This window comes from Vulpes vulpes, chromosome 7, assembly GCF_048418805.1.
Source record: "Vulpes vulpes isolate BD-2025 chromosome 7, VulVul3, whole genome shotgun sequence".
Taxonomy (NCBI): Eukaryota; Metazoa; Chordata; class Mammalia; order Carnivora; family Canidae; genus Vulpes; species Vulpes vulpes.
Genome location: NC_132786.1, coordinates 17,975,390 through 17,994,707, shown reverse-complemented (window position 1 = coordinate 17,994,707; position 19,318 = coordinate 17,975,390). Strand labels below are relative to the sequence as shown.

Sequence of the window (19,318 nt, the reverse complement as noted above, 5' to 3'; positions counted from 1 at the left end):
TGCCTAGAACAAAGGCTGACTCCCCTGAGCAAGGGAGAAGTCTGCTCTTCCTGGGCCTCCAGCTGCCGGCCTCCCCCCGGCAGATTTTGGAGTCACCAAGTCTCCAGCATCGTGTGAGCCAACTCCTTAAAGTAGATCTATTTACACACTTACCTCCAGTTGGCTCTGTTTCTCCCTGACTCACACGGCTGGCTTTCCAGGCCACGAGGGGTCTGTTGGCCACCGACACCCGCACTGTTAAGCCAGAGTCACACGCGGACCATGTTGATTAGGCCTCATCCTGCTTCACGAACCATAATTTCCAGAAATGAAAACTTGTGCGAGCCTGGAAATGGCAAGAGAGCCTCCCAGGTTCCCGAGCTGCACCTGGTGCTTACGTGTTAGGAAACACCCTCGCTGGCCATCGGTCTGATTCTGGGGCAGAGCCGTGTCTGCACCGCGGGTGGGAGGAGGCGTGAGTTTGCGCGTGGGGAGGAATGCGAGGGGGCGCCAATCTGTCCCTTCCACGCAGGAACGCGGACAGCACCCGAGCCTGGAAACCAAGAAGTTGCAGCAGATACTCATTCTTCAGAGACAAGGACGCGGAGAACAGACAAGCATCTCAAAGCGTCCAGAGTGGCTGCATCTGGGGCCTAAGAGTTTGGGGTGGGCAGGGACCGAGCAGTGATCACGGCTTCCCTTCAAAATCCAGAGCTTTTGTCCTACAAATTATAAAGTTACAATTTATAACCTCTTGGTGTCAGTTTATTAAAAAAAAAAAAATCAGTCGACCGGATATCTGAAACCACCACATGGAAGACACTGTGCTGGGCTCAGCGGTAGACAGGAGAAGTAAGAAGAGAATTAATGTCCTCAAAAAGGGGATCCCTGGGTGGCGCAGCGGTTTGGCGCCTGCCTTTGGCCCAGGGCGCGATCCTGGAGACCCGGGATCGAATCCCATATCAGGCTCCTGGTGCATGGAGCCTGCTTCTCCCTCCGCCTGTGTCTCTGTCTCTGTCTCTCTCTCTCTCTCTCTGTGACTATCATAAATAAATAAATAAATATTTAAAAAAAAAATGTCCTCAAAAAGCTTCAGAAGATTTAAGCATTTTCAACCAGAGCAAATATCTGAAGCATGTAATAAACAGTATCAAACAACTGAAAACACTAAAAGTGATACAAAAAAAAAAATGTGTAACTGGATTGTCTCTGGTCTTCCCAAGACACCACAAACTTAGGTTTTACTAAAAACCAAAGCAAAATCTCCTAAGTCCAGAAAACTCTTTTTGTTTCATTTCTTTTCTTTTCTGTTGTCTTCACCAATTTCTATGAACCAAATCCATTGTGAAATGAGAGTAGCAAGTATCTCAGAGGAAATAGTTGCTTAACTGTTGGAGGTTAATGTGTGTGAAATTAATCTGGACCTGAATTTTGATGTGATATTTGTATGGGAAGGAGAGTTATTTTTTAAGGTATTGGAGCCTAGAGCTGTACTGGGTAAACTATCATATGAATAAAATGAAAGCATATATATACCTGCTGAAAAAAAAAACAATACAAAAAAACCCAAATGCATTGTTTGTTAGAATTCTAGGCTCATTAGGAGAAAAGATGACAATGCTTCAGACTGGAACGTTTCCCTCCATTTTGCATCCATCCACAGGACTACACTGAACACAGCTACAACCTCGTGTGACACATCTCTGCTAGAGAGGAAAATGTAGCTTCGTATCTCGATCACACAGATATTAAAACAAGTGCATTTTCCTCTCTTTAAACTGATGATGACCTATGGCGAATCCACAAGCCTATTTCACTGGGTGACAAAAACTAAAACCCTATCAGTCATGCATGAACAGCTACTTATTTTGTTTAAAGCCAGTCAAGTATTAAAGATATGAAACACAATAATACCTCTAGATTTCTTCAGTCTAGAAAAATATATCATTATTTGGATGACAGTTCTAGCATACTCGGTACCGCACAAAGGCTTTCTCTACAATGGATAAAATTACAAATAACCATAAGGAAATTAAGATTATTTTCAAAAAGAAAATAACACACAGCAGTAAACGGAAAGAGGAAAACTCACTTAGATAGAGGATGTGCTGGTACTTAAGACCAAAATGACAACTTGTTTCAGAAAAGCACAACCTTTCCTGGAATTAAGACCAGGGAGAAACCGGCCCCGGGATCTCACAGGAAGATCTGACCGATTTTCCGGAGCGGCAACCTGAGCACATTCTTAATAATACAGAGATGCATGTTATAAGGCCACTTCTTTAAACATCCTTAAGTGCACGTCATTAGCACAAACACTGGGAAGTCCATTCCGCCTTAGAAAACAAAAGCAATAAAAAATAAATTTATTATTAAAAAAAAGAAGACAGAAAAGAAAACAAAAGCAAGGCAGGGAGGGCAAGGGGCTCTCCTGCGAGGTGCTAAGGCAAGGGGGAGTGGAAGCACAGGAGGAAGGGAAGGCCAGGACCGTGCGCTCTGGCCTGCAGGGCAACCGCTGCACAGAGGCCCAGAGGCCGGAGCCCCTCGCAGCTCCCGAGCACTGGGCCGCAGGAGGAGCAGGGCGGCCGCTGCTCCAGGGAGGCTGCGGGGCCAGAGGCAGGCGGGAGCCGGAGAGAGGGATTTCCATCCCCTTGCGGACGAGCCCCGAGAATGAACTCTAACGGGGTCCAAATCCCTTGCCAAGAAAGTAAGGTGGAAACTTCAGCCAACACACGAGGATCTGAGAACCCGACCTTCTGGACCACTGACACCTCTGTTCACTTCCACCAGGAACGTTCATCAAGTCGCAGTTAGGAAACACCCATTTCAGCAAGAAAACACTTGTCAGGAAGCGACCAAAGAACATTGAAATTACCCACTTAATTGGGAAATATTTCCTAGACACTGACAAGATAGCTTCGTGGAAGATATACACTTATCTCTGTGGGCACCTTAATAAGTTGTCAGTTTAAACCAGTAACATATAAAAGGAAATTTTCTAGAAATAATAAATAACCTTGGTTTTAGATGAATTGATGTGACTTCTATCTTTCCACATAGAAGTGATAACTTAGCAGGGCTATATGTCTGTTCGATCCTACTTGTTCACAATTAAACCGTGGCCAATGATCACGAGATATTAATTCTATTCTACCCTGGATATTGTCTGCAGATGGAGAAATGGGAAAAGACAGAAGAAACAGAGTCCTGAGCTCATGCAACACTGAGGCAATAACATAGGACAACCTCTCACTCCTTAACATAAGCAAGCCGAGGTGTAAAGAAGATATGTTTTCCTCCATTTTGGCTCGAGAGTTATTTCTGGTATAAATATATATTTTTTACAACAAAAAAAGAGCCTATAAGCACTATTTTTCTTAAAAGGGCCACATTAAAAAAAAAAAAAGATAGAAAGGGAAAAAATACTGCTAACCATCAGGGTAAGAGAAGAAATGAGAGGGGAAGACCAATAAGCAGTGGGCGAGTCATGGTGACAGTGACCCTGAGGCCAGCAGGAATAAAGTGACCAACAAGTTTTACCAAGAACTCTCCACAGACATCACACGATGGTGATGGTCACTCAACACAGAGGAAAATATCTCAATGCATCCATGAGAATAAGGTACCCATTTCAGTGGTAGAACCGAAAACGGTATTTACCCTACAGACATTCATAAGGAATAAACACTGAGGAAGATGACGAACCTTTTTTTTTTTTAAGTAGACTCCATGTCCAGCACCCAGCATGGAGCCCAATGTGGGGCTTGAACTCAAGACCCTGAGATCAAGAGCAGAAAGCAAGAGTCTGAGGCTTAATCCAGTGAGCCCCCCAGACACCCTGATGATGATCTTTTAATACAGAAAATGAAAGTAATGATGACAACTTAGCCAAAGGAACACAGTTCTTTCAAACGGACAATCAAGTGACAATTCCAGGAGTTAAGCTCATACTCTTCTGATAGGAAAATTTTGAATCTCTTTAGATGAATGTAATTCAGAATATTTATAAACTGTATTATCCTCTCATTTAAAGGTAACCTAAGGTTTTGGGGTGCCTGCGTGGCTCAGTCAGTGAAGTGTCTCCCTTCAGCTCAGGTCATGATCCCAGGGTCCTGGGATCCAGCCCCACTTTGAGCTCCCTGCTCAGCGGGGAGCCTGCTTCTCCCTCTCCCTCTCTCTCTGCCCCTCTTCCCTGGTATACTCTCTCTCTCTGATTAACAAAATATTTCAATAAATAAATGTCAGTGAAGTTTCAAATCAACCCAAATTACTGTTAGCAAAGTTGCAAAGACAACTGCATGTGCACATTGGTATGCTTTTTTCTAGGAATGTTTAGGTTTGGGATACTTTCATGTTTTCAGAAAAAGAGTTATGTTTCCATCTAAACCGAAAAGCAGGGAACAATGATCCTTTCATAAAATTTTAACATTGCAATACAAGCATTTCTGAAAAACGAGAGAAAGGAAAGGAGACAAGCAAGACCCCCAAACCCTATAGGGTATCACGTCTGGTCGTCTGGTTCCTAACAGTTTACAGCAAACCAGAACCAAGTAGCAGAGCTGCCAGGATGTCTACTGCACAGTGGGTCTAGGTAACACCTGGTATGGATAAAAATGGGGGGGGGGGTCAAGATTTTACTTATCAACAAGACCAAAGATACTATGAAAGGAAGATGACAAATCACAAATCCCAAGTGTCTGGTAAAAAGGAGACAGAGCCAGCATCCATGAAAAGAGCTCAGGGATCTGAAACAGGCCTAGGGAAAGCCCATTCACCTGAACAAAAGCCCTGACCAATCCTGGGCTCGCCCTGGGGCCTAAAGACTCCCCATGTCAACCACCACACACTCTCTGAGTTTTACAACCTGAGTTGATGCCTCCCAAATTCTTCACTGAGGAAATAGTAAGGTTTTTATCGAGGTTGTTATTCATTAATTAACAACTTGAAAGAAACAGGTACATTTCCCATGTTATGAAATTATTTAGGTCTTAGACTCTCTGGCCCGTGGATCCAATTTAAAATCTTCTAGTGGAAAAGGTGGTTGGGGCGTTAAAGCCCCCCTGAGACGCTGTCAGGGCAGAGAACTTTGCTGGCCCCTGGACACCACAAACTCGGATTTCCAGTGAGCCTTTTCCCCTCCTGCTATTTAGTCACTCAGAGCCCAGCTGACCTCCACACGGGGAACTAGGAATCCATCTCCTTCTATTAGAATATGCGCCTGACTCCCACACGAGAGAAACGTAGCAGGGCTGTTTCAGCGGTGGTCATTGTGCGGAGGCTCATTTTCTCGATTCCTATGAGCAAACTCATAAAGATACTTTGGCTTACTATATTACAAACAGAATTACTCCTTTAAAATAAGAAAGACTTTAGAATGAACTTGCAAATTAATTGGAGTCTATTATTTTGGAATGTGAATCGAATGTGGTCATATTTAGTTCTTTATATTTAAGTGTACACCACTTCAGATATACAGGAGTGTACTTAGTACCTTAAAGTAAGTTCATACAAATTTAGGGCCAAAAACAAAAACAAAAACAAAAACATGTTCTTACGCGAGCCGTCATTTCAGGTGTTCTTGAAGTCAAACATATATATTTGAAATGATCTAACTTTCTGTCTAATGACAGTCATGCAGACAAAATTTACTGGTTCATCAAACTATAGTGCAAGTATATGAATTTATTTGTAATAAATTATCATTTTTGCATTTATCAGTCAAAACACAAGGCCTAAACACTTGCAACCAAAATGAATTATTAATTTAATTGTCACAAAACATGAGAGACACCGAAGTCTGGGAAACGAACAAGGGGCAGTGGAAGGGGAGATGGGTGGGGGGTTGGGTGACTGGGTGATGGGCACTGAGGGGGGCACTTGGCGGGATGAGCACTGGGTGTTATGCCATATGTTGCAAATTGAACTCCAATAAAGAAAATTGTCACAGCCTATTTGGCTAAGTTCTATTACTATTTGTTTTCATATGCAATGCATAAGAATCAAATTGAAAACCTAAAAATGTAAACCGATTACTTTGTCCTGGAGAAATTAAAATACAGCAAGCTGACAAAATTAGAGCCAAGGCATTAATGTTTTAAATAGGTAAAAAAAAAAAAAAAAAAAAAAAAAAACAATACCTTAATTTAAAGAACAGTTGTGCCCAAAGGGAAGGTTCAACCTGCTGATGAAGAGTTCCTTTGTTTCCAGATACCATGAAAAGGCCTCAATTCCCTCTCCGAGGTAGGAAGGAGGGTGGAATGGGAGCCCTTTGGCACTGGCTTTGCTACTTGACTGTGACTCTCCCCAGCTAAGCATGTCTACTGGGAGAGGACACTGCTGTGGGGCTCTGGGCCTTCCGACTTGGTATTTTTGTGCAGAGAGAGGGAGCGCCCCAGAAACAGGTGTCCTAAACCAGAAGGCTTCTGAAACACAGAGATCTTTGAAATAACAATTCAATGGAAGATGCTCAGTTGAGAGGAACTCAACAGCCTGGACTACATGGGGGTCAGGACCCAGAAGATGGTGTATTTCCCTCTTGAGGTTCCTTTCCTGATTTAGAAGCAAAACCGGATTAATGCCAGAGAAAAAGCCTAGCACCTCTCAAAGGGTAGAAAGACATGCTATGCTTCTCTTGCCTCAGTGTGGCCTCCCTCTACGTGTCAAGGGAGGAAATGAGTGGACACCAGCAAGTGTCCCTGGAGGATACAGAAAGGGTCATGGGAACCAAACAGTACGTGTGGGCTCTTCCCCCTCCTGTCATAATACACAAGAGGTGTCTACTGTATTTAAGTCCTTGGAGGATAAAAATATGTATCAGGTAATGAATTATTCATTGTACAAAATGATGTGAAAACTTATTTAACCTTTTTAAATTCCTAAATAAGGGTTTCCTAGGTGGCCCAGCGGTTTGGCGCCTGCCTTTGGCCTAGGGCGTGATCCTGGAGACCTGGGATCGAGTCCCACGTCAGGCTCCCGGTGCATGGAGCCTGCTTCTCCCTCTGCCTGTGTCTCTGCCTCTCTCTCTCTCTCTCTCTTATTTATCATAAATAAATAAAATATATGTATATATATATATATATATACATTAAAAAAATTCCTAAATAAAAAGCAAAATGATACATTTGAGTTCAAAACATATACTAGTTACACAGGAGGGGAAGGATTTTCTTTTCAGTAATCATCTGATCTGTTTTCATTCAAAATTTATTTGGGGAACAAAATATACGAAGTACCTATATGTAAAGATTTTCAAGGGGAGATAATTAGTACAAGAAAGGACAACGGGATTAGAGTCAGAAATAAACAATTCTAATATTCATTAATTAAAAACACTGAGTAATAAAAAAAACCAAAACACTGAGTAAGTCACTACACATTCCTCAATCTCAGTCCTTAGATCTAAAAACCTGGAATACTGCTGCACTGCTAATAACACCTCAGAGTGATTACTGAGATCATGCATGTGAAAGCAACAAAAACACAGCATTACAAATGTTTTGCTTCCACTTCCTTATAGACTCATGAAACAAAACTTTGACAAGTTCCAAATTAGAATTTAAGTGATAAAGAATTTGTTGAATTTGAAGAATAATGCGTTCAGGATGCAAATATAATTGTATTTGTTACATTTTTTAAAATGACCGAAAATTACCTTTCATGTGGGGTGCCAACTCCATGATTGCCTAGTAGAGGTGTATGTAAGTGCTGATTCATTACAAAAGCAACCGTACAGACAGAAATAAGCATAATCATAGAACTAAAACTTGACTCTCTGCTAAAAACATGTGCATGAAGTATTTAAAAACAGGCATTTGGGGATCCCTGGGTGGCGCAGCGGTTTAGGGCCTGCCTTTGACCCAGGGCGCGGTCCTGGAGACCCGGGATCGAATCCCACGTCGGGCTCCCGGTGCATGGAGCCTGCTTCTCCCTCTGCCTGTGTCTCTGCCTCTCTCTCTCTCTCACTGTGTGCCTATCATAAAAAAATAAAAATAAAAAAAATAAAAATAAAAATAAAAATAGAAAAAAATAAAAACAGGCATTTGTGGATACGACACGAAAATGCACATTCCGGGGGTGCTCCTGGTGAACAAGAAGCTGGTCTATAGATCCAAGGCCCTGTCATACCTAAAAAAGAATGTGGCAGTGACAGCAGTGGCTTCAGCCCGCTCAAGTCCTCTAGTTTCCTGTAATTAGAAAACCCGACAGCCCACAGGGAGGAGCGAAGGTTAAAGCCCAAAGTGGCCAAGCAGCAGCGCGCGCCCCGGGCTCCCCCGCCGGGCGCCCCGCCCAGGCCAGGCCCCCGCGGCGCGCGCTCGGGGCTCCAAGGGCCTTAACGGAAGGAGGCGCGGGGGGCAGAGGCGCATCAGTCTGGGGGTGACCCGAGCGGGCGGGCGTTGGGGAAGCCGCGGCCTGGAGCGGGACCCACACGGGCGGCTCCACGCTGGGGCAGGGCTCTGACCCGCACTCGGCCTGAGGTAAGCAGCGCCCCACTGCGCGATGGGGGGCTGAGGGCGGCCCGCAGGGGGCGGGACCTGAGGCCGGGCGGGGTGGGGGGGGGCGGGCAGGGGCCCTGGAGCTGGGAGGTGGGGAGGGGGGGGCTTGGGCCAAGGAGCCTGGGGGGCCGGGAGGGACCCCCAGCGGGGAGGGCGGGACCTGAGCCCGGTGGGGTCGCGGGGGGCAGGCAGGGGCCCGGGATGCTGGGGGGGGGGCGCGGCGGGGGAGGCCCCGGGTCGCCCCTGGGCTGGCTGCAGCGGGACTGGCCAGGCCGGGTTCCCCGCTCACCCCCACCGCTGCTCCGCGCCCCGCTGTCCAGGTCCCGAGGTAGGGCCCTAAGGAACGTGCTAAGGCCCCTGATATTACCCGAACCCTCATGGACTCTATGATTGTGGCCACAAAATTAAAATTCTTTCCATCTTCTAAATTTCTACAAGTTTAGCAGACAATGGCGAGAATTTTTGTAAGACATACGAATTGTAGATTTAAAAAGATGTGAGTATAACATGGATTATTTATAGGATAAGTTATAATTTGCGTAGTTTCATCTGGATAAGTTCTAAGAAATTAACTTACATAATTTAAAAGACACTGGCTTTCATATTTGTAATATTGAGTATAATGGTTTTGAGCTTGTACCTTGTGAAAGATTTAAGAATTAAGCATAAACTCTTATCACTTGAGTATTGTTATTTTCAAAGTGCATTGATCAGCGCCTGAACCACAAAATATATAGGTTAAAATAACTGGTTTTATTCTCCCTAGGTAACCTTTCTAAACATCATAGTTGATAACGTGTTCTTACTAGCATGGTGTTAGACAAGATAATGATTGGAAGGTCCTTGTAGCTTGAAGAACAGGTTATCTGGTCTGTGTATTCTTACTGTCTATATAGTAAGGAAGAATTATATTTATTTTTAAGTTATCACTGGTATTAAAATACGTATTTTTTGGACAAACAAATCAAAACAGAATTTTATTCTTTTTAATAATAAATTTATTTTTTATTGGTGTTCAATTTGCCAACATACAGAATAACACCCAGTGCTCATCCCATCAAGTGCCCCCCTCAGTGCCCACCACCCAGTCACCCCCACCCCCCCCGCCCACCTCCCCTTCCACCACCGCTAGTTTGTTTCCCAGAGTTATGAGTCTTCCATGTTCTATCTCCCTTTCTGATATTTCCTACCTGTTTCTTCTCCCTTCCCCTCTATTCCCTTTCACTATTATTTATATTCCCCAAATGAATGAGACCATATAATGTTTGTCCGTCTCTGATTGACTTACTTCACTCAGCATCATTCCCTCCAGGTCCATCCACCTCGAAGCAAATGGGTATTTGTCGTTTCTAATGGCTGAGGAATATTCCATTGTATACATAGACCACAGCTTCTTTATCCATCATCTTTCGATGGACACCGAGGCCCCTTCCACAGTTTGGCTATTGTGGACATTGCTGCTGGAAACATCGGGGTGCAGGTGTCCCGGTGTTTCATTGCATCTGTATCTTTGGGGTAAATCCCCAGCAGTGCAATTGCTGGGTCGTAGGGCAGATCTCAAAATAGAATTTTAAGTCTTCCGGTGGAATTTATGTAACATATTCAAATAAAATAAAATCACAGGTTCTAGGGAGTGTTTTTCATCCCTCTAAACCTCAGTCCCCTAACTCTGTTCCTTCACTTCTGGCTTCTGCTTCTGGAACATATCAAGCTAGCATAATTGGTAGGGTGGAGAAAAGAGACAAATACTCTTTTTGTGAATCAGAGTTGGTTCATAAGAAGTATGCCGTCTTTACAACTGCTTATGGGCAGGGACTATTGAAACGGCTCCCCTCCACACATTTGTCAGATAGAGAAGAGTAGTTACTATCTCCTATGTCTAAATATTTACGAGGTATAAATGTATAGAAAACTCTTAAATAAAATATTTTTATCCTTCAAAAAAGGCTATAATGAGATATTACTACATATCATCTTTAGGACCAAATCAGAATGGATGACAATATCTAGCAGTGCACAGATGGAGAGCAACGGGGTCTGTCAGGCATTGATGGTAGGAATGTGATTTAGAGGAAAACTTGCAATCTCTTATGAAGTTAAAAATATACTTCCCATACCATCCAGCAATTGCTTTCTAGGTATTTACTCAGGAGAAATGACTACTGATATATTCAGTAGTATGGATGATGATCATAAACAGTCTCCACCCCGTATACTTGTTATGCAGATTAAATGACTTAATATATGTAACAAGTTTATAGCAGTGCATAACACATGAACACAATTTAAGTACTACCTGTTTGCTTTTTTTATTCTTTTTATTGGACATTAGCACAAGTTTTCATTGGAAACTTTCTAGTAGTACTTATAAGAATGAATAACATGGAAGGAAATGGAAAACTTTTCGTGGGCGGAGCAGAACTAGAGAATGTATATTATAAGATGTAAGAAGCACTATAGTAAGAATTTTTTTCTCTCTTGTTCACTGGTATAGGCCAAGTATCCCAATTAGAGTCTGGCATAGAGAAGTCAATAGATGCTTGTTGAACTGAATCAGCATGGACATGAAGATACAATTCCATATGTCCAACACTTATGAAAATTAAACATTCCATTACATGTGAACATCTACAGCTCAACATGTAATACACATGGGAATAGAATTTGAAATTGTTTCATGAACTACTGTCCCAAACTTGAAAAATGAAATCTGCATGAAGTAGATAATTTGCAAGTAGGAAAAAAGGCTACAAAAGGCCTTGATGATAAGCCAAAGTCATCTGATAAGACTAAAAGAAGATGGCAATAATTTACATTAGTTGAGAAAAAATGGGAGGAAATGGAAAAACTCTAAGGAAACAAGTTTTTGTTGATCAGGGAATTCCTTAGTTCTACTCTATGAGGAACGGTTCACACTGAACCTTGCACAGTTAAACTTGACCAAATTTGGTTTCATCTTCCTCCCTTCCTTTTTGCTAGTCTGTTTGGTTAAAAGATGACCAATATGAATGGAAGTTCACGAAATGATTGTCATGAAAACTAAACTTTTAATTCTGCCTTGGACCTCCATATATAGCTGGCTCTAAAGTCTTAGGAACATCTTTTTACATGAGCAGAATGGCTTTACATAATGGCCCCAGATGCTCCGTTACAAACGAGATAATGTACCTTCTTCAACACCTCAAGCTGAGCATCCCTGACTGCTCCTCAGTGAGTGAGCCAATTATGTCAGTTAATGGGGAAGGGACTAGAGCAAGTTGCTACTATCATGTGATTCTGTTTAGTTTCCTGTGATACTTCCTATGAAAAGGAACTTTACCGCATTGTTCTACCTTTTCTATTCTCCCATGAGTCTGTTTTTCCTGAGACACATATTCTTACTCTTTAGGTTATCATGAACTATTGGTAAGTCTATGGATGATTTGCAAGATTGACTTACACACTGAACTCAGCTTGATTTTGTAAACAGCTAATGCAAAGAGAGATACTCTGGCTCTAAGCAATTCTCTATTAATAAATAAATAAAATCAACTTAAGGATCACCTGGGTGGCTCAGTCTTTTAAGCGTCCAGGTCTTGATTTCTGCTCATGATCTCTGGGTCCTGGGATTGAGCTGCGGAACAGGCTCTGTGCTCAGAAAGGATTCCACATGGGATTCTCTCTCCCTCTCCCTCTGTTCACCAACTCCCATCGCTCATACTCTCTCGCTCTCTCTCTCTCTGAAATAAATAAATAAATAAATAAATAAATAAATAAGTCAGATATATACAAAATAAAATAAACAAATTTTTTCTCAGTTTTTTTCTAGCTATAGATCGTCTAATCTCTCTTTTTTCAAATAAACAATGTTCATTGTAAAGCAGACATTTCTGCAATTGTAAAAACATGTTCATAATACAATGTACATAACCAATAATGAAATTAATATGTAGTATTCCATTGACAGATTGGTCAGTTTGTTTGTTTATGTTTAGGTAGTTATCCTCATCAATAGGAATTCTAAGATAAAAGTCAATCTCCTTAAAATCTTTGCAGTATGAACTATGATAAAAAAGTGAAATTTATATATATATATATATATACACACATGCACATATATGTAAAGATTCTGCTTTTATATTTCTACAAGCTTTACAATGTCATTTTGAGTGAACTTAATCATTATTTTTTAATGATTTCACCATATAATTAGGGGAAAAAATGACTCACAGCACAGTATATTAATTTTGCAGTTTAAACCAGCTTTGGAATTGGGCATTTCCATTCATATTCAAATTAATAATCATAAAATCATAATGTAGATTTTGTTGCCTTTTGTGTTACATTTGCCTGTTAGAGCAGAAAAGTTACATAAATACTGATGCTTCCTTTTTTTTTTTTTTAAAGTTTGGCTTTTGGGGACATGATATTGTGTGGATGTAGGTGGTCTTTTTTTCTTTTTTAAGCTACATAGAGGAGAGAAATGAACAGGTTAGAAAAGAAATAGGAGTTGCTTTTTAAACAAATTACAGACCAGAGATAAACCACATACCCAATTCCTTAATCTGTCCCATTTCCTATTTATATTAATTGAAGAAAAAATACTGGCTTTGTAGTAAGATGCATTCTTCCAAGTAACACTCAGAAAAAGAAAAAGGCTTGTTCCACATTGTAATTACTTAGCATTCTTTTTCATTTTTGCTTGAACAAGGTGGAAAACGTCAGTAGGTCTGCTCATGCAAAAGAAAAGAAGTATAAAATATCAAACATGCATTCATTAGAGATTATTATAGAAAAAAGTATTTAACTTTAGGGAGGAAACACTTAACCTGATACACATTAAGTTCTCCTCTCTTCTCCTCTAAGAAAATGAGAATAATTAAGGAGAATGATTATAGGTGCTGCTAATTGGTTCCAAGTTTAAGGACAGCATTTATGACACTTTTGTTTTTATTGATGATAACTCCATAACATAATCATACTTACTCGTATCACCATTGACAAAACTATCGTCTTGAGAATGCTAAGCAAAGCAAATGGCTGTACCTTTGAATATATTACAAAAAACAAGTACTTTTGTGTGCCTTAGTTGATCTTCATGCCATTAGATGTAGCTGAGTGCCACGTTATTCCACTTGGAATAAATGTTAACCCTGACTGCTTCCTAGACTTGGTAGCATTTGGTGGACGCCGGTGCATTTTTCTGCAATGCGTTATACACTTGCTGGAGTGTATAGAGGGAATTTATTTTTTTATTTTTTTAAAGACTCCGTTTATTTATTCATGAGACACAGAGAGAGAGGCAGAGACACAGGCAGAGGGAGAAGCAGGCTCCCTATGGGGAGGCCCATCCAGAACTCGATCCCAGGCCCTGGGATCACAGGACCATGACCCGAGTCAAAAGCAGATGGTCATCCATGAGCCACTCAGGTGCTCCTATAGAGGGACTCTAAAAGAAATATAAATGGTCTGTATGTTGGTAAATTGAACACCGATAAAAAATAAATTTATTATAAAAAAAGGGCACACAGGGATCCCTGGGTGGCGCAGCGGTTTGGCGCTTGTCTTTGGCCCAGGGCGCGATCCTGGAGACCCGGGATCGAATCCCACATCAGGCTCCCGGTGCATGGAGCCTGCTTCTCCCTCTGCCTATGTCTCTGCCTCTCTCTCTCTCTGTGACTATCATAAATAAATAAAAAAAAAAAAAATTAAAAAAAAAAAAAAAGGGCACACAGCAAGTGAATAAAGATTCGTTCAAGAAAATCTATTTTTAAAAAAGAAATGTAAATGGTGAGTTGATTTCTTAATTTCTAAGAATTCTTGACCTCAAATTCTTTAATCACTTTTTATTTTCTGAAGGACTGTTAAAATTTAAGAAAATTTTTGAACAGCTCTTCTTTTAATGCTATTTTTCCCTTGAACTCTTCGCTCTTTTATTTATTTATTTTTTTAATTTATTTGTGATAGTCACAGAGAGAGAGAGAGAGAGAGAGGCAGAGACATAGGCAGAGGGAGAAGCAGGCTCCATGCACTGGGAGCCCGACGTGGGATTCGATCCCGGGTCTCCAGGATCGCGCCCTGGGCCAAAGGCAGGCGCCAAACCGCTGCGCCACCCAGGGATCCCTCTTCGCTCTTTTAAAAGAACATGTACATATGCATGTGTGTATACATGTATTAATTCATATCACGTTAGTTTTCAAAAAGTTTTTCTTCTCTCTTTCCATAACTGCCATTATTTTTATGAGAAAAAAAGCAACTTTAAATGGTGTGTTCCTACTCTCTAGTCAGTTACCTTGCCCAAGTCCTGAAACCTTAACTGAGGGATCCCTGGGTGGCTCAGCGGTTGGGCGGCTGCCTTTGGACCAGGGAGTGATCCTGGGGTCCCGGGATCGAGTCCCGGGATCAAGTTCCGGGTCAGGCTCCCTGAGGGAGCCTGCTTCTCCCTCTGCCTGTGTCTCTGCCTCTCTCTCTCTCTCTCTCTGTGTGTGTGTATCTCTTGAATAAATAAATAAATTTCTTTTTTTAAAAAAAGAAACCTTAACCGATTGTTGAATTGAATAATGGGAACTTGCTGGCAGCATGGCAACTGACTGTGCTTAACCCAGAAACAAATTCCAAAGAACAGAAAAAAAAAAGAAAAACAATGAATTTGGATATATGTGGTGATACAGAGAATGAATAATGTACTGCACACACACACACACACACATAAACAAACGCACAAAAAAAAATTTCTTGAGAATTCTATGCCACTTCTCCAAAACAGAGATGATAGGCATATGAGGTATAATGCAACAGCTGATGACAAGAATGATATTTAAATATATACATTTTATTACTAAAACAGTAAATTATTAAAGAAATGAAAATTGAAACAACACTAATAACACTAATTATTTTGCCTATCATATGGGGGGGAAGATAAATACTACACAATGCTGGCAAGAGTATGGAGAAAGTAGTGCTCTGATTTTCTGCACTAATGAGTGCTAATTGGTAAAACTTTTTGGAAATTAATTTGAAAATACATGTTGAAGTTCAAATATTGCATAACCTTTGACTCAGCGATACTATGTTTATAAATGTACCATGTGTGTACTAACACAAGTCATACAAAAATGTATGCACAGAAGTATTTGCTGAGTGAGTGTTGAGCTCTAGAATCAGACAGACCTGAGTTGCAATTACCACTTCATTACTTTCTTTTTTTAAATATATATATATATATATTTTATTGGAGTTTGATATGCCAACATATAGTATGACACCCAGTGCTCCTCCCATCAAGTGCCCCCCTCAGTGCCCATCACCCCATCCCCCCATCCACCTCCCCTTCCACTTTCCCTTGTTCCTTTCCAGAGTTAGGTGTCTCTCATGTTCTGTCTCCCTCTCTGATATTTCCCACTCATTTTCTCTCCTTTCCCCTTTATTCCCTTTCACTATTTTTTATATTCCCCAAATAATGACACCATATAATGTTTGTCCTTCACTGACTGACTTATTTCACTCAGCATAATACCCTCCAGGTCCATCCACGTCGAAGCAAATGGTGGGTATTTGTCGTTTCTAATGCCATTACTTTCTAGATATGTGAGCTTAGGCAAGTTATATAGCATGTCTAGATTTCACTGTCCTTTGAGAATTAAATGAAATGATGTCTATAAAGTGTGTAAGAAAGTGTTTGGCACCTCATAAGTACTTGAGAGATGTTTATTAGTCTTTGTAATGAAGATAATATTGTTATAAATATTATGTAGCACCATTTATAATAGTTAAGGTCTCAAAACAAGCCCCTTATTCAACTGGGATATCGGTTAAATAAACTTAGGTTCATTGAATAGAATACAACAGAGTCACCCAAAAGAAGAAGATCAATCTATGTGGAAGTAGAGGCAAGAAATACTTTGAAAAACATAAAGTTTTAGTATTAATAGTATTATTCCATGTGTGTGAAAAGACACTAATATATTTTGACTAGTCTGTATCAACAGAAAGAGGGAAAAGAATATGAACCAACATATTAATAGTGGTTATCTCTGGGAAGTGGAATAATGAGCCATTTTTATTTTTCTCTATTATATTTTTTTGAGATATTTAATGGTTTTTTTGAGATATTTAATGTTTTTTAAGGTCATTCTTTATTATCTGCTAAAGTCAAAAAATTTATCAGAAAAAATTAATCCTGCTTTTCTGGCAGTAAAGATATAGACCAGAATATGCCATCTAAAAAAAAAAAAAATATGTCATCGATCTCTATGTATGGAGATATAGATATAGTGATGTAGATATAGATATAGCTGCATACCATATCTATCTATAGATAGAGATAGATGACATATTCTGGTCTGTAGATGGATATAGTATGTGATTGTATCTTTATATCTCCATACATAGAGATAGATGACATATTCTGGTCTGTAACCTTAATAAAAAAAATAAGATACACATATAAGATATTAATGGTAAGTAGGTATCATGTAGCCTGATATGTTCTTTATTTGAAAGTTAGAGAGAACTATGGAAACTCATTAACACTTTTTGTGGTATCAGTACTTAAAAAAGAAACCCTAGAAATGGAAGGAACCTCAATACTTCTCTGAGTCCAGCATCTCACCAAGAGCACAAATTCACTGAAAGCCATCTCCACTAACTTCATCTGATTTGGAGGATAATAAACTACTAACTCCAAAAATAAAATATTGCTGTTAGAATGTTATTTCTTAGATTGATTAGAATGTGCTTTCTCATAAAATCCCTGCCATCATTTCTATTTTTGTTTCATAAACTTAATGAGGCTCTTTATAAACTTTCTTTACATGATAGTTTTTTAAATAGTTTCAGGTTGGATACACACAATTTTTTCATTTAAAATTTTCCCCAGTTCTTCTTACTTTTCTCTGTATCACAGGATTTCCAGACTCATTACCTTCTTGGTGCTCATATCTGAATGTCCTCAGAACCACTTCTTCTCCTTTAGAGTCTGACTCATGCCATTCCAAAGTCAGGATAACCTTTCTCAAAGAGAATAGTCAGCTGGGTGATCCAGCTGTTTATTAGTCCTAGCAATATCAGGCTTGATGTTCTCTAAGTATCAAGGCAGACAAAAGTTTCTTTACTATTTTCTAGTTTCAAGCCTATTTTATTATTTTAGAATTTGTATTTTTATGAAATATAATAATTTACAAATTATTTTAACAAGCTTTATATATCCTTTATAAATTTTGCAAATTTTTAAGGTGATCTGGATCCAAATATTTGCCCTCTTAAGTAATGTGGGAAGCTCATTTGAGTACAATTAATGTGTTAGGAACTATGAAATAGCAACGCATTGAAAAAGTCAAGAACAGACCACATTCCTTTCATTTTAACTTAACATCATCATGAACAGTAAATTAAGGGTTGACTGGATTTTTAAAATTATGTATTACATACATACACACATATGCATGCACACACACACACACACACACACACACATTGAAATGTACTTTGGAGCAAAAAGGGACATTAGTGTAGTGATGACTTGTAGGGCAATGACCAGAACATTAGCCTTATATGGGATTCTAAGTTCTCTTAATAAATAATCAAGCCTAGAATATTGTTGTGAAGTTCCACTTACGAGGCACATAGTGTTCAAATTCAACTTGACATTTGATATTCTATGTCACCACTATGAAAGTTCTTGTATTTTTTGAAAATGCTTTGACAGGGAGTCAATTTACAATTGAGATGAAGGATTATCAATGTTGCTTGCTTTTATAAAGATGTAGTGGGAGGAGACATGTAAAATATCAAAACATTTAGTTGGATGTGAGAACTTACCTTGGTGTATTTTCAAAAGTTCTCTTTTATTTTGTACAGCTTTGTCTGCCCCATATCCAAGCTCATCCCTTCTCTAATAATTTTATTTTAAAAAATATGGCAGATGGGATGCCTGGGTAGCTGAGCGGTTGAGCCACTGCTTTGGCTCAGGTCGTGATCCCTGAGTCCCAGGATCGAGTCCCACGTCGGGCTCCCTGTGTGGAGCCTGCTTCTCCCTCTCCCTGTGTCTTTGCCTCTCTCTGTGTGTACCTCTCATGAATAAATAAATAAAATATTTTAAAAAATATGACAGAGAAGTTTTAAGATGTGGGGTTTGACAAGGGGTGAAGACGTTAATGCAGGGAGGTGCTGCCAAAACTCAGCTGACAAGGGACCTGGGACACTAACCTTTCCCACTAGGTCCTTGTATTGATCCAAATTTTTTTGAAAATTTATCCTCTAAGATTATTTCTTTATTGGATAGTTTGTTTAAGAGACAGGCAGAGAGCAGGGAGCAGAAGACAGAGACACAGGCTCCTCAAGCACACTCTGCCCCAAGGGCAGAGCCTGCCAGGGGCGGGATCTCAGGATGCTGAGACCATGACCTGAGCCACAACCCAGAGTCAGATTCTAAGTGACTGAGCTGCAGGTGTCAAGCCCCGAGTTCCTGCTGTGGGCACTCCTGCCCTCCCTGCCCCCCCCAGCCACTGAGCTCGGGCTTTGGTCGGCGGTCCAACTCCCAGGTGGTCTGGAGGCTACAGTGCAGGCTGCATGTCCCCTCTGTCCCACCTCAGGCTGAAAGGGCCTCAGCCCTGAGAAGGAATCGGATCTGCCCGACCACCCCCAGCCGGAGGGAGCTGCTGGAGCAGGAGGTAGAAGAACTGGTGCCTGCCTTGCTGCGCTTGGACAATCTGTCCCTATTTGAATTTCTAAATGTGGTCGAGGAGTATGGCACCCCTGAAGGTGCTAGACCTGCTGTTTGCAAAGTGAGCTCCCTGACCCTCCACAGCCCAGGGGGATGGGCTAACTACTGGTTGGGAGTCTTGGGGAATGTGGTTGAACTTCCC

The 19,318-nt window shown here is 40.7% G+C and overlaps 1 protein-coding gene across 9 annotated transcripts in view; it reads right to left on the bottom strand.

The window, feature by feature from the left end:
* LOC140599790 (adenylate cyclase type 1-like) overlaps window positions 1-19,318 on the bottom strand; it is a 271,616-nt gene that overhangs the window by 23,691 nt on the left and 228,607 nt on the right. For 7 of the 9 annotated variants that reach the window (XM_072764990.1, XM_072764985.1, XM_072764982.1 and 4 more), the window contains one exon: window positions 10,762-12,190. In XM_072764990.1, coding sequence (XP_072621091.1) covers window positions 12,149-12,190 — 42 coding nt within the window. In that variant the 3' untranslated portion in view covers window positions 10,762-12,148. Of the gene's footprint in view, window positions 1-10,761; window positions 12,191-13,002; window positions 13,181-19,318 lie in introns of those variants that run through there. The other 2 variants (XM_072764984.1, XM_072764981.1) reach the window with 2 other exon arrangements.